The 17,519-nt window shown below is 39.8% G+C and overlaps 1 protein-coding gene across 1 annotated transcript in view; it reads right to left on the bottom strand.

Moving 5' to 3' along the window:
- Nucleotides 1-17,519, bottom strand: part of LOC109935539 (zinc finger SWIM domain-containing protein 6) — a 186,902-nt gene that overhangs the window by 75,155 nt on the left and 94,228 nt on the right. The window contains exons 2-4 of the mRNA XM_048602643.1: nt 9,846-10,202; nt 8,376-8,524; nt 2,130-2,280 (exon numbers count right to left, since the gene is read on the bottom strand). Coding sequence (XP_048458600.1) covers nt 2,130-2,280; nt 8,376-8,524; nt 9,846-10,202 — 657 coding nt within the window. The remainder of the gene's footprint in view (nt 1-2,129; nt 2,281-8,375; nt 8,525-9,845; nt 10,203-17,519) is intronic.

The raw sequence follows: 17,519 nt of genomic DNA, 5'->3' as shown, positions 1-17,519 counted from the left end.
GTGAGACTGCCGAGTAAGATAAGGACCCATGATGTTAGAGGCAAGGTGCTAGCATGGATAGAAGATTGGCTGTCTGGCAGAAAGCAGAGAGTGGAGATAAAAGGGTCTATCTCAGGATGGCAGCCGGTGGCATGTGGCGTTCCACAAGGGTCAGTATTGGGACCACAACTTTTCACTTTATACATTAAAGATCTAGATGAAGGAATGGAGAGTATTCTGGCTAAGTTTGCAGACGATACAAAGATAGGTAGAGGGACAGGTAGTATCGAGGATGCAGGGAGGCTGCAGAAGGATTTAGACAGGTTAGGAGAGTGGGCAAAGAAGTGGCAGATGGAGTATAACGTGGGAAAGTGGGAGGTCATGCACTTTGCTAAGAAGAATAAAAGTATGGACTATTTTCTAAATGGGGAGAAAATTCAGAAGTCTGAAGTGAAGAGAGACTTGGGAGTTCTAGTCCAAGATTCTCTCAAGGTAAACTTGCAGGTTGAGTCAGTAGTCAGGAAGACAAATGCAATGCTGGCATTTATTTTGAGAGGACTTGAATATAAAAGCAGGAATGTACTTCCGAGGCTCTATAAGGCTCTGGTCAGGCCACATTTGGAGTATTGTGTGCAGTTTTGGGCCCCACATCTCAGGATGGATGTACTGGCCCTGGTACGGGTTTACCAGAATGGTCTCAGGAATGAGAAGCTTAACATACGAGGAACGTTTGAGGACTCTGGGTCTATACTCGATGGAATTTAGAAGGATGAGGGGGGATCTAATTGAAACTTATAGAATACTGAATGGCCTGGACAGGGTGGATGTTGGGAAGATGTTTCCATTGGTAGGAAAGACTAGGACCCGAGGGCACAGCCTTAGAGTAAAGGGAAGACCTTTTAGAACAGAGACAAGGAGAAACGTCTTCAGCCAAAGAGTGGTGTACCTATGGAATTCACTGCCTCAGAAGGCTGTGGAGGCCAGGTCATTGAGATAGATAGGTTCTTGATTGCCAAGGGAATCAAGAGTAACGGGGAGAAAGTGGGAGAATGGGGTTGAGAAACTTACCAGCCATGATTGAATGGTGGAGAATATTCGATGGGCTGAATGACCTAATTTCTGCTCCTATTTATTATGGTCTTAACTCAAACGTTTGCGACCTGTCAAAATACTGTACTCGTTTACATCCATGTCCACTGTGCTTCTATCTAGACTCCTGATCTTCAAATGAAATTAAGATTAACCAAACTGAAAGTTGGTCAAAACCAATCAACTAAAAGAAACAAAATATGAGCATCAGGTGACTTCAATTTTTTTGTAAATGATATTGTTGCATCAGAGAATTGATTAAAAGAGATGTCTGCAAACTGAATAGCATCCTAGATTAGACTATGTAACAGAGAAGATCACAAGTTCTTGAAAATCTTTCAGAGGAGAGGCCAACACCTGAAAAAATTGCTCTGATCAGAAACTTGTTTTTACTTAAAATTTCAAGCATTTGCATACTAGTTTTAACTCTTCATTCAAGGTTGCTTTTCGCTGTAGAAAGTGACACTTATTTGCAACGCAACAATTATATTTCTTTCTCATTCTTAATCTACCATAAAACTCAGGCAACAAGTTTTCAAACATTCGTAGCAAGCAGCAACTGTGGAATACTTTCTGATAAGCTGATTTATGAACAAATCGGACAGAAGTTTTAAAGTTAACCATGTTTAACCACAACCATGATCACAGTAAGATTTCAGCTGGAAGTATTTTTAATTTATCAGTTAGGTGTTTTTTTTTCCAAGGAACAGCATATGTGTAGTAACAAGCATTCCACAGTTTCTTTGCTTCACTTGGCAGACAGTATACAGAATTTACAACCCACTTGGTAGACAATAGACAAAGAGACAAAGATTCTAACTTTAACCTAACTAAATCAGTGTTAATTGAAAGTTTAATACTGTCTAACTTCTTCAGAGACAGGACAAAAATTTTCACTTTGATTGCCAACAAGACCTAAGTTTTAACTATTAGAATATTTGCCATGTTTCTAAATATGGCAGAAGGTACAAGTGATAAGAAGAACCTAAGCCTCCACTATAGAACTCTTTCAAAAATTTATGAGACAGCTTTTTTTTTTTTTTTAAACAGAACTTATTTACCTAGTTCATCCCAGAGTTGTCTATACTTATCAGTCATGGCTGTTCCTTGTTGCCTCCACAAAGAAAGACGGGGGTCGGCCATAAATTGTTCTGTTATTAATGTTAACATTCGAGCACCATTTGAATCCCTCATCTTTAACATCTCCCGCACCTGCCAAAACAAGACAATTTATTAAAAGAACAAGTTGCAGACATCATGGACCATTTATTAAATATCTGTCAAGGTATGCATTTATTGAAAATGTATTTGCAGAGACAATTTCCTATGTGGGCCATCAGGTCTGCTAAACAGTTTCAACCAAGGAAGAAAATAAAAATCTATCAATTTAATTGCTTAGTTATTTCGGTAGCCACAAACATTTATAGTGAATGCCAAAACAAAATGATCTTTGACCAGTTATTTCCTCAATAACAATTAACCACTCGTCTAACATTGTCATGGTGAAACAAATAAAGAAGCCACTGGCACTACTGGTGCAATGAGCAAGCCCACCATGCCAGAGTGGAAGATCATCAACCTTGATCCAAAGGGACTGAGAAAGTTACCCTGGATGCAAGTGTTTCAGACTTGGGCAGCATGGTGGCTCAGTGGTTAATACTGCTGCCTCACAGCGCCAGGGACGCAGGTTTGATTCCAGCCTCGGGCGACTGTCTGTATGGAGGTTGCACATTCTCCCAGTGCCTGCGTGAGTTTCCTCCGGGTGCTCTGGTTTCCTCCCACAGTCCAAAGATGTGCAGGTTAGGTGTACAGGCCATGCTAAATTGCCCATAGTGTTCAGGGGTGTGTAGATTAGATGGGTTATAGGGGGTTGGGTCTGGGTGGGATGCCCAGAGGGTTGGTGTGAACTTGTTGGGCTGAAGGGCCTGTTTCCACACTGTAGGGATTCTATGATTCTATGACTGAATAGGTTTTCATCCATTTTATACTGCAGATTGTCAAGATCAGACATAAAGAAACAGTCCTCCATAAATATATGAGCATAAAGTTTGGATCGGACAAGATGTGGGAATATACATGGCTGCTTTGACTCATCAGGAAAAATATGGTAATTTACAAGAACATTTGAACTATTTTGCATACATTTATGAATACCTGCTCAAATTAAAAAGGGTTTGTGGACTGCTGTACAATGATTAAAAGAAGCAGTCAGCTAAATAGCTCCCCAATCCCAACAAACACACAAACACTGGTCACTGAGCACAGCTATAAAGTGGAATGCTAAAAGCGTTGAGAGGGAGACCAGAAATTATGATATAGAAAACTTTAAATGGATTATGATTGTGAAAGGGCTGAGGGAGAAAATTGTAAATGTAACATTATACACCACACTTCTGGGTTCAAATGACTGTGAATGTCCACCAGGAAATTTAAGAATGGCCAATGTCGTACAAGCTTTTTTTTTTAAAACAAAGTAGGGGAGACTGACCTAATGTAAGCATTTGCAGACCAGTTTACCTATACTTTGCTTAATAACTTTTGAGTCTCTTTCATTTCATATGTAACTACCATATGTTATTTACGGCGAAAACTGATGCAATCAGCAGGGATTTTACGGGACGATTATGCTCAAAATTCTTGAGAAATAGGAGACATGATATATTTGGGAAAAGGTGATGGATGCATTGCACAAACGTTTGCAAAGACTTTGTCAAGGTAGCATTTGGAAGATTATGACAGAGGCTAAGAATTAAGCAAGGATAGAAAACCAGTTTAAAACTTGGTCAAGACAGAAAAGGAGTTAAAGGTGATTTTTAAGAGTAGTTATGAGTGGGAAGTGGTATCGCTTAAGAGTCGTGTTCTGTTCACTGCACCCATCAAACAATTTGGACATAGTCCCAGAGGGAGTGGTGCCAAACATGCAAATACGACTAAGACTGAAAGAACTTGTTTAGGGATATTGACAAGACAGGAGTTAAAAAAGGCAGTCAGCTGGCATAAAGCGTTTTGGTTTAAAAAGGCAGTTAACTAATGAAAGGAAGGTAGATGCTGTGAAACAGCAGAGCAATTTTGAAGCATTGAATGCATTATCCCAAGTAGATAAGGGAACAGAACAAGAACTATAACTTCTATCGAGGGACAGAATATGAAAACCAAGCCAATAATGAGGAACTGACATTAAATCTTAACAAAATCTGCACGGAGGATGCTGAATGCAATATCAGACTAAAAACATCACAGAAAAGGTATGAAGGTTTTAGAAAGGGTGCAGTACAGATTCATTAAGATGTTCTTGAGAGGAAATACGAAAGAGACTGGAGTATTTTTATGTCATATTACAACAGATTATAGAATGACCTAATAGAATTTGGTTGTTTCCCTTTTATGGCACCAGCGATTGGGCCAGTATTTATTACTCATCTCTGACAACCCTTGGGAAGGGCATTACACATTGTTTCATCCTTTCATAATTTTGAAAAGACAGCTTCTAGTAGTTGAGTGGTCTAAAAGGACAGACAGTAGGTGCAAGCTTAAAAACCAAGATGCCACAGGCCCAGGTTCAAAGTCCCTTCCAGAGGTTTGTCGTAACACATCTACACAGGTTGATTAAAAATATCTAAAAGGAAGATATTTTGAACAAAGGAATGTTGCTGGCCATCCACCCATTACAGGGCAAAAGCCAATTAAGCGAGGTGATTCGGTGCAAAAACAGCAATTGCTGAAGGAGAAGGTAGAGCGGTAGATGCCATTTATGTGGACTTCAGCTAGGCATTCAACAAAAGCTCTGCATGGTAGACTGGTTAGTAATATCAGATCACACGAGATCCACGGAGAGCTAGCCACTGGATACAAAACTGGTTTGACAGTATGAGACAGAGGGGGGTGGCGAAGGGTTGTTTTTTTTGGACTGGAGGCCTGTGACCAGCAGTGCGCTGCAAGGATTAGTGCTGGGTCTGCTGCTTTTCCTCATTTCTAGAAATGATTTGGCTATGAATATAGGAGGCATGGTAATGATGACACCAAAATTGGTGGTGTAGGGGCAGTGAAGGTGATTATCTCAGAGTACAACGGGATCTTGATCAGATGGACCAATGGGCCGAAAAGTGGCAGATGGAGTTCAGTTGAGATAAATGTGAGGTGCTGTATTTCAGCAAGTCAAATCAGAGTAGGACTTGTACGGTTAATGGTAGGACGCTGGGGAATGTTACCTAACAAAGGGATATAGGGTGGCGAAGGCAGCATTTGGCACACTTGCTTTCATTGGTCAATACATAGAGTACGTCATGTTGCAACTGTACAGGACATTGGTGAAGCCATTTTTAAGAGTAAGAGCTCAATTCTGGTCTTCCTGCTTTAGCAAACATATTGCTGAACTTAACAGGGTTGAAAAAAAGATTCACAAGGATGTTGGTAGGGTTGGAGGGTTTGAGTTATAGGGAGAGGCTGAATAGGCTGAGCTATTTTCTCCGGAGCAGAGGAGGCTAAGAGGTGACCTAATAGACGTTTATAAAATCATGAGGAGCATGAATAGTTCTTGCTATCTCTGAATAGTCAAGGTCCTGTACCCTGGGGAAAAATAGAGTCCAAAAATAAAGGGCATAGGTTTAAGGTGAGAGGGGAAAGATTTAAATGGGATCTAAGGGGCAACATTTTCATGCAGAGTGTGGTGCTTATACAGAATGAACTGCCAGAGGAAGTGGTGGAGGCTGGTACAAGAACCATTCAAAAAGGCACCTGGATGGGTCTATGAACATGAAGGGTTTAAGAGGGGCCAAATGCTGGCAGATGGGACTAGATTAATTTAGGATGCCTGGTAAGCATGGACAATATGGACCAAAGTGTTTGTTTCTGTGCTGTACATTTCTATGACTGAGAAACTCAGCAGGCCTGTAGAGAGAGAAACAAGAGTTAACGTTGAGTCAGCATTAACTCTTTCTCTCCATAGCTGCTGCCAGACCTGCTGAGGTTCTCCAACTTTTGTTTCATTTTTTTCAGATCTTCAGCATCTGTAGCTCTGTTTTATGAGTGAGGTGATTTTGGTGGGGAGGCTGCAATTTTCCTAGAGTCACCCAGGACCTCTGGGGTGTTTGTGACTCTCCTGTTTATAAAAGGCGAGTGCAGAGTGGGAATAACTAGCAGCTCCAGCTTTACAGAAGATTGGAAAATGACCAGAAAACAAGAACAAGCCCATGGCTAGACGTAGGTAGAGACCTCTATCACTACAGCAGGCTCAGAGAATGCAGGGGATTGTGACTCCAGCCCCTTTCATGTTCTCCTTCTGGCTCTCCCTTTTGGGTTTCTGCCACGGCTGATGGACTCCCACTACAGCCCCAGTGACAGCCTGTGTTGACTCCTCCTTCCACTGCCCGCCTACTACATCTATTTTGACATGAAAGCAAACTACTCATTAGCTGCCTCTCATAAAATTAAGTGAATGGGTATTACGGAAACCCTTTGGGGTCAGGGCCAGGAAATGGTCTCAAAAATTCAGTCAAAAAATTCAGGCAAAAATTAAGAGGCTGTGGATTTAATTTCCAGCACTGGTGGGCATAATAAATTAGGTCAACTTTTCAGCTTATATTAGGGTAGATGTGTGAAGGGAACAGATTGTAAGGATATGAAGGCAGGGTTCTTAATTGTGATTAGAACAATTCCTTTTATAAAAAGTAAATCCTGGCACACATTATTTGAGCCAAATGGTCATTTCTCTGCTGTATATTTCTTCATCTACTTCAAATGAGCGTCAATGTTCCCACCGCTAATTAGCCAATCAACATTCACCATTTGACTTAAGAGGACAGCTGCTGCATGTACCCTCAGGGCATCAATAAGAGGGAAAATATATAGTACACCATATGATTGCAAACTGGATTTGAGTGTGATGCTTATTACTTATGAAACAAATAATAAACGACAGCTTTTCTTGCTTGTAACTGTCATTATGGGTCTATTTTAAAACCCAGGAGGTCCAGTAACCAACATGAAGCCAGGTTTCTGCCAATGGAAGGGTAAAGACAGGTTATCTTGCCAATCCCTCTTCTACTACAGGACCAGCTTTTCTTTTATTTGACACTTCACCATATCAGCACTGCTGAGACAAAAACTCAGCATATGGGTTGGCCCAGGGGAAAATTGTATTGCTAATTCAAACTCCACCATTCCAATGTGCTGTAGTTTGCAATTTCTAATGCTTTAAATCTGAAAGATTTTGCAACGTAAAAACCCATTTTAACCAAATGCTACAGCTGTGGAGAAGACCATGGTACATGGATACAAATGTGGCAGACCTAAACATTTATTTTGAATGTTAACTTAAGTATTTAACCTAATTGCTTGAACTTCCAATTAGATATTTCTCCTCCAAAGAGATATTCATTGAGGCCCATTTCCAACACACAATAATCAAAATGTAAAGGAGAATTCAGTAATCCTGTATTTCTGGCGGACAGTTAGGCTCACATAACAGTAGATGCGTGAAAATAAGTTGACAACTACTTCAGTTCTTAATTCTGATCTGCACTCCATTTGAACATGACTCCCTGCTTGGTTGGCAGGATTGGTATATTTATACTGCAGTTTTGGACTACTTGTAAGCAAAATATAGGAAAGGAAGTTATGACGCCATTTATATTTCAGAAATTGACAAAGTATAGCCTTCATATTTAAAATTCATCACACCAAGTCACAACGTGCATGGAAATACCTGACTCAATTTGAGCTGTACCATATGGTTATATTGTCCTGTCCAACATCCCTGCACTACAGTGTAGATGCATTAAAAAGAATGGTCTTATGAAATTCTATGATAAGCTATTTGCTTCTATTGCTTCTAAAGAAATTGACACCGATAAGATAGCATTTATCACAGACCAAGAGATGCTATCCTCGAAAACAAAATCAGGAGCTATTTTATGAAACAGTCTGCAATGACTTCAAGGGGTCACCTTTATATAATCTACAGCATTTTGTAGACTCCTACGCAAAGAATCTGCTTCTTTCAGCATTTCAACAAGCCAAATCCATTGTGTTAAAAATCAATGATGGAGCTCCAAGGCACCTTTAAACTAAAAACTTACAAAAGACCTTAAAAAGAAACAAGCCAAATCAGAATAACAAATTATCAATGCACCAGCTTTGATACAGTTGATGACATTAATATTTTAGGCTCAGATTATTTTACTTCTTCACCTCATCAGGTCTATAGTTTGATTAACTTCTTGTCACTGTCAGTTTTGGCATTGATCTGAGGTTTGCAGGTCATACATTCACATCAGCTACAGGGTGAGGGACAAGTTAAAAATCCATACCTTTGCAAACAACAAGTTCAGCTGTTTTCCAGATCCATGGTAACCGCCCTGGGAAAGGAAGAGTTTAACCTGTTCCTGAACCTGTTCCTCATCCAAGTGCCAACAGTTTTCATCATCAATGCTGGCTCCTGCTGTTGGATCAGGGGCACCTTCATCCAAAGAAGAAAACTTTTAAATCTGTAGCAAATTAAATTCAGTTCTAATATTAACAGAGTGAAAGAAATAGATGAGTTTCAGCGGAAGCATGGCAGGCAAAAAGAAAATATGAACCCTGTAATTCCAGCAGTAAAAATTGGTAGATTACTTAGTCACAGGACCTGGAGACTGAGTTCTCTATGCCTGCACTTTGTACAAGAGCACAGCAAGTTGGTAACACGTTTCGCAAATGAGGTACACAAATCATATTTTGGGAGGGAAACAGGACCAATTTCATCTTATGGATATAGAATGGTCCATTCTCTCTGTTGGAAAGACAAAGCAATGGAAAAGAGACTGAAGAAGGGAGGAATTGGGAAATAAGTTTATTTTGTCTCCATCTCTGAAAAACAATTTCACATTCCTGAAAAGCAAACAAAACAAATTGCCAAAAATGGCAAGAATGCTGCACACAACTGACAAAGGTCCTTGGAAAAATGCCAGAGTCAACTGCAAAATGTTGAAAGATTCATCCAAGCCTTGGTCTTTTCTGCTGAGCAATAGCGATAAGAAAGAAGCCTGACACCAGGAATTCTTGGCAAATTGCTTTGGTGCTTTTCTAAAAGTCATTTTTAATTCAGATCATGACAGGAGCCAAAGACAAACCAAAAAAAAAACCATCAGAACTGGAAGGATGGGACATAAATTAACTTCAGAAATCAAAAGACAAAAATATTTTAAAAAGAAGTTGAGTAAAAAACAGAAGTAACTTTTAAATCGAAGTGTTGGAGAAACTCAGAAGGTCAGGCAGCAGTTGGAGAGAGAAAAACTTTTTTTTTTTTGATTCCAGTATGATCCTTCTTTGGAATGTATGAATGACCAAAGAAAGAACAGAATACTTCAGGAGGAAAGTAGAAAGCAATTAGCAAGAAATAAGTTAAACAATAGAATATTTTCAAGCACACAAAAATCTTATCAGCAACCCTCTGGTCATACCAACTATTTTACCACAATGGCTAAACAAAGGCTACGCAAAATGTTCCACCATGGATTTCATGTATTCAAAAAAAAAAGTCACCAAAAAAGGTCACTAGATCCAGACTATGGAGACTTGCTACAGATTTATTTTGCAGTAGTACATATTTCACGTCGTGCAGAATGGAAGACCATCATAAATGACACAATCACTCTCTACTGATTTAGATCTGCCTGCTTAATACATTTGATTTAGTTTTAATAAATACTGAACCAGTCTAGTTACAGTAATACATTCTAAAAATCCAAATTCAACCAATGAGGAGAAAGCTCAGTGCCAGGTAAACGCGTTGAACCTACCGTGTACTTGATTGATTTCGGAGTTGAGAGAGAGAATTTCATCGGCTAGTTTTTGGGCAGTAGGCAGAACTTCTGTGTGATGTACTGTGATCAAATACTGAACAAATTTCTGCAGTTGGTCTCGGTTCATCTGAAAAAGTGTCTCTGAAATGGGAAGATGCAACTTGACCTGATCAGGTTTGCGAATCCGGTACAGCGAGAGTGCTACAACATGCGCGCAATAAAAGATGTCTTTGTTTCCGCAGCCACAGGTCACTGAGGTAATTTTGCAACGATCAAAGCTGATAGCAACATTGCAAACAGTTTCTGGTTCCGACTGTGTGGCAGGTTCAGTTACTGTGCCACTTAAGTGGAATCCTGCAGAAAATAAAAGAGGAAAGCATTCATCAACAATGCAATAAACAAACTCATCCTGCCATACACTGCCAACGAACACAAAGAAATGCATATTTCTTTTCATATTACAAAATGTGTCAACAATTAAAGCATAATCATTAAAGGAAAAAATATTGCTTTGCTTTTGAGCAGAGAAAGAGGTGACCGTTTTAACGACATTTCACTAAACACTGAGGGAGGGAATCTTCTGAGTAACTTTAGCACTCAAGACCTATGAAATCTTGCATTTTTCAGCTCTCAAAATAAATTATTTGCCAAGCAAGTTAAACCAGTCTCAAACCATAACTATGCCCCCACCCCTTTGCTTCAATCCAGCACAGTGGATGCCAAGCAGGATTGAGTTGCTGCAACTTGTCAAAGGAGTGGGAGATTTTCCAGTTTAGATGATCGCTGCATAATAACAGCTGTGCTGCTTACCCACAGGTGAGACTTCCGACAAACTGAATTCTTAAGTATCACATTGTTCCAGAGTAAATAGAACTTTTTAAAAAGTAATCTCCTAATGTGGGAACTAAGCCAAAAGCAATCAAAAACAACTCTGTACAGGGACAAACTTAGCCAGCAGTTTTAATGCTCAAGTTTATTCTCTTTTTCAAACAAAAAAGTGGAGAGGAGCAAGAAAGGGAGAAGCACTTTTTTTTTTAAGAAAAAAAAGGACCTTTTGAAAAGCGTATGTGAAATAAGTTAGCAAACTACTGCATTTAGACACAACTAATCTTTCAGCATTTTTTGACCACTTGCCATGGTAATTGAAAATATGAAGACAAAATACAGACATTTCAAGCAAGCACAAGTAAAATTTACAGAGTAGTTTCCCACTCAAGGTTACATGACCAAAAATAACAAGAAGTAAACAAAAAGCTGCATTACAGTCAAATTAAAGAAATAAACCAAAATGGATCTTCTAACTATCCTGGAGTACATCAAGGACAATTAAAGCTGATGTTTGGTATCAAAAGCTTCGCAGCAAAGAGCTGTCGTAGTTTAAACATGTGATTCTTTACAGAAAATGGCAAAAAGTAACAAAGTTCAAGACAAATGATTTTAAAACCTCATTAAATTTTCGTTAGTCGAAGACTCTTTCAATTCTAGGAATCTCAACAGAATATTCAAGGCAGATATAAAAAGAAAATTAGAATTTTTAGTCATGTGTGACAACTCCAAGATGTTACTGTTCTGCCCAACGCCCCAGAATGTTGCTGTAACTTATGACGACCCCGGTGCCACTGATTGACAATATTTCCTCTCACTCTCGCAAGCGGTCATCACAGTTTTAGAAAATTTCTGAGAATCCCATGCAAGATGGGACCATGTCTCAAAGACATTAGATGTCCAGGCAGGTAGGCACATTGAGCCAAGATAAAATTGAGGATAAAAGGGATCAACCTTTTCCTCAGCTAACTGCTACACCTGGAAATTTCACTCAGCTGCAGGTCCACAGCAGAACTACAGTCAGCCTTATAAAAAGGCAGGAACCATACAGGTTCCCCCAATAGTTTAACAAGCTAAGATCCTAAATTTAAGGAATACATTCATACAGGGCTTTTATTCAATTCAAAGCTGTCAAGTTAAATAATCATAATGGCAGAGGAACTGATGATGTTCCTTAGCTACTCAGTTAAGTATACACAGATACCAATTCAAATTCGTCAGATAATGGAGCAGTCCTTTCTTATATGCATAAAGTCATGGACAATATCCAGGCTTGGGCTCCCCTAAGTGTTAATTAGCAAACAGCATTTCTGCCACACAAATACTGGATAATGACAATCTCCAACCGGGGAAAGTCAAACCATCACCGTTTCCATGGCATTATCATCATCGACAGTAAACTTGCAGATGACACCAAAAAAATTGGTGGTGTAGTGGACAGTGAAGATTATCCAAGAGTACAACAGGATCTTGATCAACTGGGCTAGTGGGTTGAGGAATGTCAGGAGGAGTTTAATTCAGATAAACGCATTTTGGTAAGTGAAACCAGGGCTAGACTTGCACAGTTAATGCTAGGACCCTGGGGAGCGTTGGGGAACAGAAACCTAGGCGTGCAGGTACATAGTTGCTTGAAAGTGGTTTGCAAGTGCAAAGTGTAGGAGTTGGTACGACATATTATAACTGTACAAGACACTCGTAAGGCTACATGTGGAGAACTGCATACAATTCTGGTCGACTTGCTATAGGAAAGATGTTATTAAACTGGAAAGTGTACAAAAAAGGATTTACAAAGGATGTTACTGAGACTGGAAGGCTGAGTTATAAGGAAAGGTTGGATAGGCTAGGATTCCACCCCCCACCCCACCCCTCCCAGAGCATTGGAGGCTGAGGGGCAGAGATAAGGTGAATTGCCAGGTCTTTTTCACAGGATAGGCTAGTCCAAAACTAGTGAGCACAGATTTAAGGGGAGAGAGAAAAGAATTAAAAGAAACCTGAGGAGCAACGTTTTCACACTGAGGGCAGTGCGCACAAATGGAACGAGCTGCCAGAGGAAGTGGTAGAGGCAGGTAAACATTTAAAAAGACATTTAGACAAGTACATGGATAGGAAAGGTTTACAGCGGTGGGCCAAATGCAGACAAATGGAACTAGCTCAGGTTAGGAAACCTGGTTGGCATGGACAAATTGGGTCAAAGGGTCTGTTTCTACAATGTATGACTGATTTTAGACACGTCAGATCAGCAATGATCCTACTGAATCATGGAGCAGGCTCGAGGGGGCCAAACTGTCTACTCCTGTTGCTATTTCTTATGATCATATGATCTTACTCATGGGGGATTCTCATCGTAGGGCACACAGTTGTAGGGGGACACATTTTAAAAATAGATGAAAAAAGCCTTCTGTCAGAGGTTAATCAATGTCTAGAATTTGTCTGCCTCAGAGATACAGAGGCTCGATCACAAAGAATTTGCAGCCAAGGTAGGTAGATTTTTGAAATATTGAGTTGAGAATTGTGTGAAGCTGGCAATGATGAGGTGTTGAGGACTGGAGTAGATCAGCCACAAACCTAGACCTGTGGAGCAGGCTCAGGGGGTCAAATGGCCTACTCCTGCTCCTAATCCTTACCTCAACAAGTCAAAGCCCTGGAACTCCCTCTGACAGCAGCTACGAGCAATAAATGCCAGTGAAATTTGTATCCCACAAAGAACTTTTTAAAAAAAAGAGCTGTCCTTCAGCTAGGAAATTTTTTTTTACTTTAAACATAAAAAGGCCAGAAGGCAAAATTCCTGTTGTGTTCTACTCCTGATATACACAGGGATGACCTATTAGGTTGTGCACACATGCAGAAGTTTTATCAATGCTTTAACATGTCTGCTGTCATGCATACAGGTACTTGTCTGTAATTTAGTTTCCCTTTTTCAGTAATCATACCCAGCTTTAACTGCACACTTAGATACCAGGCACACAAAATCAAACAGGAAACAATTTAACGTAACAGCGCCAAAATAGGAGAGCTAGTTGAGGTGGGAAACCTCAACTTTTAGAAAGTACTTGGATGAACATGAAATGTCATAACATTTAAGGCTATGGGCCGAGTGTGGGACTAGTGTTAGCATTATATTTGTGGCAGTTCACGCATTGATTCTGTGGACACAAAGAAGCCTTTCCCCTTGGTGGAGGTATCAATGACTAGGGGTCATAGATTTAAAGATAAGGGGCAAGAGGTTTAGAGGGGATCAGAGGACAAATTTATTCACCAAGCGTGGGGCACAGGGCACACAAAGCTAAAAATCGGCCAAGTGCCTGAAACGTGATCAGAATAAATTATATGGCAGTTTTTGTCTGGCGCAGACTCGATGGGGTGAAGGGCCGTTTGCTGTGCTGTAGACCTCGGACGATGATCATGAGACCACAGTGCATGGAACTTCATCAGTACAATTTAAGAAGGTAATTCAGGAAAGACGAAGGCTTTTAAAGAAAATGAACACCATCGAGATTTTCAGCAGAAAAAAAGCTAAATTCAGTGTAGTTCCATGATGGCTGCCTTCAAGATGAAGGTACATTGCTAAGGTTAAGACGGCATACGTATCTCTTCAGATTTAAGATTGCAAGGTTGCGGCCAGGCATTAATGAAATCAAAAACTTGAGTCTCAGATGAGTCTCACTAAATCTTCCGTAGCCATGCCCCTCCTCACTTCATACACACTGTATTCATTCACAACTCTCCATTTTCCCCATCTTTCTCTTTCCCCATGTCACTAGCAAACAATCAGATTCCTTCCTGATCAACTCTACAGCTTAAGCAAAATTAGCACAAAATAATGAATCCCACTTTGTACTTTCTTCACTCTCAGCATTTACAGCTGTACCTCACAACTAAATAAATCAAGTACTACCGGTCATTACATCCTAATTGAAAAATAAAGAAGGAAACACTGAGGAATAAATATTGTCTCGATGATTGCAGTGCTTATTTCTTCAGCTTTCTCAAAGAAATTAGAATAAAAAGTCAGCACAGATATCAAGACATTGTGTTTATGAAACATAGACAGACAGATAAACATGTAGAGATATGGATACAATGAGGACCTCAGAACCAGCAATCTACAGAAAGCACAAAGCGAAGTACTTAGAATGTTTTTCACGTACAGTTTGAGATGCCCACTGACAAGAAAATAATGCAACAAACATCAAAACAATTCGCCATTTCACACAGCAAACCCTTTAAGGAGGTATAGTCTCAAATACCACAGGGTATGGGTTGGCGGAGAATAATGAGGTAACATATGACAGGCTATCAATCTGGTGTAGTCTCAAATTCAGAGGCAACGGTTTCTTTCTTGAGCGTATATCATGAACTTGATTAAAAGCCATAAAATTTTCACATTACATTGAATAGTGTGCAACATGATTTCTCAATGTAATATTCAAGGTTCATTGTTTCCAGTATGACATGCAGGGTAGCATTAAATACATACATTAAAACATTTAAATCACATTTCAGGTACAGATTATTTGTAGATTTTGGACTGAAGTCTAAAACTTGATTGAATTGTATTGTTTTGTGCAAAATTGTATTGAATTACAGCAATACAACAAACTCGGCTAATTTCCGTCTCTGCATCTGGAACATTGTCAAAGCTGTCTGTAGAACACTTCTCCCAGGTTAGAATGAAATGCCAAGGAAATGGAGTCTCTAGCGAGCATTTCATCACCATCTTCAGTGCAGCATTAGTACCAATTTCTCTGAAAAGGCTTAGTTTACCCCCATCCTCCCAAAGAAAAGCTTTTGGTGGCGTATCTCTGATGAAGTCACTTTCAAATCAGGTAGGGGTATCCATGCAGTTTTAGTGTTAAACATTCCCGTTGACTCCTGTCTTTCCTGTTACTTCCTGCAGTTATTTATGATAAGTCTGCAGACAATATTTCCATTTCCAGGATTTCTCATCACCAAAGATGCAAAACAAAAAAAAAAAATCACTTGAACAATGATGCAGAAGTAAATTTAGCACAAAAGCAAAGTCAGTGCCGAATCCAAAACTCTCCTGCATTTCTAAGTGTAATTAAGCTAGCCTCTGTTGTTCCATTTTCTAGAGATTTATCTTGCACATTACTGATAAACATGCTTTTGCAGTTCTTTAAGAAGTCACTTATCAAAATCTGAAAAGCAAGAATTTTTTTTAAATCTAGAAACTGAATAATCTCTCAGTGAAGTAAGACCCAGATTTTAAAATCAGTGTGTTATGTATTTACTTGTTCTGCTTACAACCCAAGGGTGTAAACATACAATTAAAATGGATAATTATAAAAGAAAATGTGGCGGCAGTCCATGCTCTGCTAGACTGAAATAATTTTCTCTTGAACCAAACTCTAATAAAATGACACAGCCATGGAAATAACCTACCTCATATTGCACCAATGCCATTTACAGGGAGCCAGCAAGATATGCATTTAGGGTGGCCAAGTGACAGCAGCAATTTTTCTTTCCACCCATGGCACTTCCCCCACCCCCCCAACAGATCTGGGACACAACAGTAAGAGACCACTTTCCATGATAGAATACCCATGAATATTTACAAAGATCTGGAACCATGCAGAACAAGCAAAAGGAACCAGCTGACAGTATTAAACTCTGGATCGTGCCATGTGTAAAATCCACCATTCCGTGCTGTATGATACAAATATTTACGAGAGCACTTCTCAAATCAGCTACCATTCAAGATCGTGACTAACATCTACATGCAGAACAAATTAGAACTCCTTAGGTCACTGATTCCCTCATCACAAGACAAAGTTTCATACATTAATAACTCAGGGTTCCCACATAAAACAATTTGAAAGTGTGGGTGTGAAGTCAATAAACAGAACTTTATTACTGTTTGCAGACAAACCTGATAACCATTGGTGCAAAAAGTCAAGCAGCTTCTCAACCACAGAGAACATCACAGTCAAGTGGTGCTCACACATTCCAGCTCCACTCAGTGGATAGTGATTAGACATGTAAACCTTCATGGATTTTGTCCTTACCATGATGGCTCGGAGTGCTGATTGTAGTCAATTGTAGCCTTTTCCCTTCCCCAAGTCAGCCAACTGAGATCATCAGCACTGAACTTCCTGATCTGATTAACTCAGTTTAAAACATATTATGCCTTTAGCAACTGAGTCAGAACGGAGCTATGTTCATGAGAATATATAGTTTTCAATTAAACAAAAGAACTGCAAATGCTGGAGATCTGAAACAAACAAAACAGAAATTGCTGGAGACACTCCACAGATGTTGCCATATCTACTGAGAGAAAAGTTTCAAGTTCAGTGACTCTATTTCAGAACCAGAAGCAGCTAGGAAAAGGCTGTCTATGCTGATAGCATTGGGGTGAGGGTTGGGAGCGAGAGGGAGGGAGAATGTATGGGCAGGGCAGAGGGATGTGGAGGAACCAGAGTAAAACTAGGAAAGAAGACAGAGTCTACATAGGTGATAATGATAATTAAATCATTAGTTGAAAATGGGCTCGCCATACTAAAAGTAAGGCAGGCATTTCATGACAGGACTTGGAATTGTACAGGACAACAATTTCAATTTCTTCCAGGATAGGCTGCACCTTTTAGTATTGGCATAGTATTGGCACTGGCATTTACAGTCTAACAGTCTACAGTATTGTGCAGGTTACAAAATGGTCTGATATACCGTGTATACAACTTGCTTGGAAGTGTTTTTTTATTTATTCGTGAGATGTAGGCGTCACTGGCTGGCCAGCATTTATTGCTTGTCCTTAGTTGCCCTTAAGGTGGTGGTAAGCTGCCTCCTTGAACCACTGCAGTCCACCTGCTGCAGGTTCACCCACAATGC

Source organism: Rhincodon typus, chromosome 1 (genome assembly GCF_021869965.1).
Source record: "Rhincodon typus isolate 14 chromosome 1, sRhiTyp1.1, whole genome shotgun sequence".
Taxonomy (NCBI): Eukaryota; Metazoa; Chordata; class Chondrichthyes; order Orectolobiformes; family Rhincodontidae; genus Rhincodon; species Rhincodon typus.
Note: the sequence above shows the minus strand (reverse complement) of the source record. Positions and strands in the feature narration are given on the sequence as shown.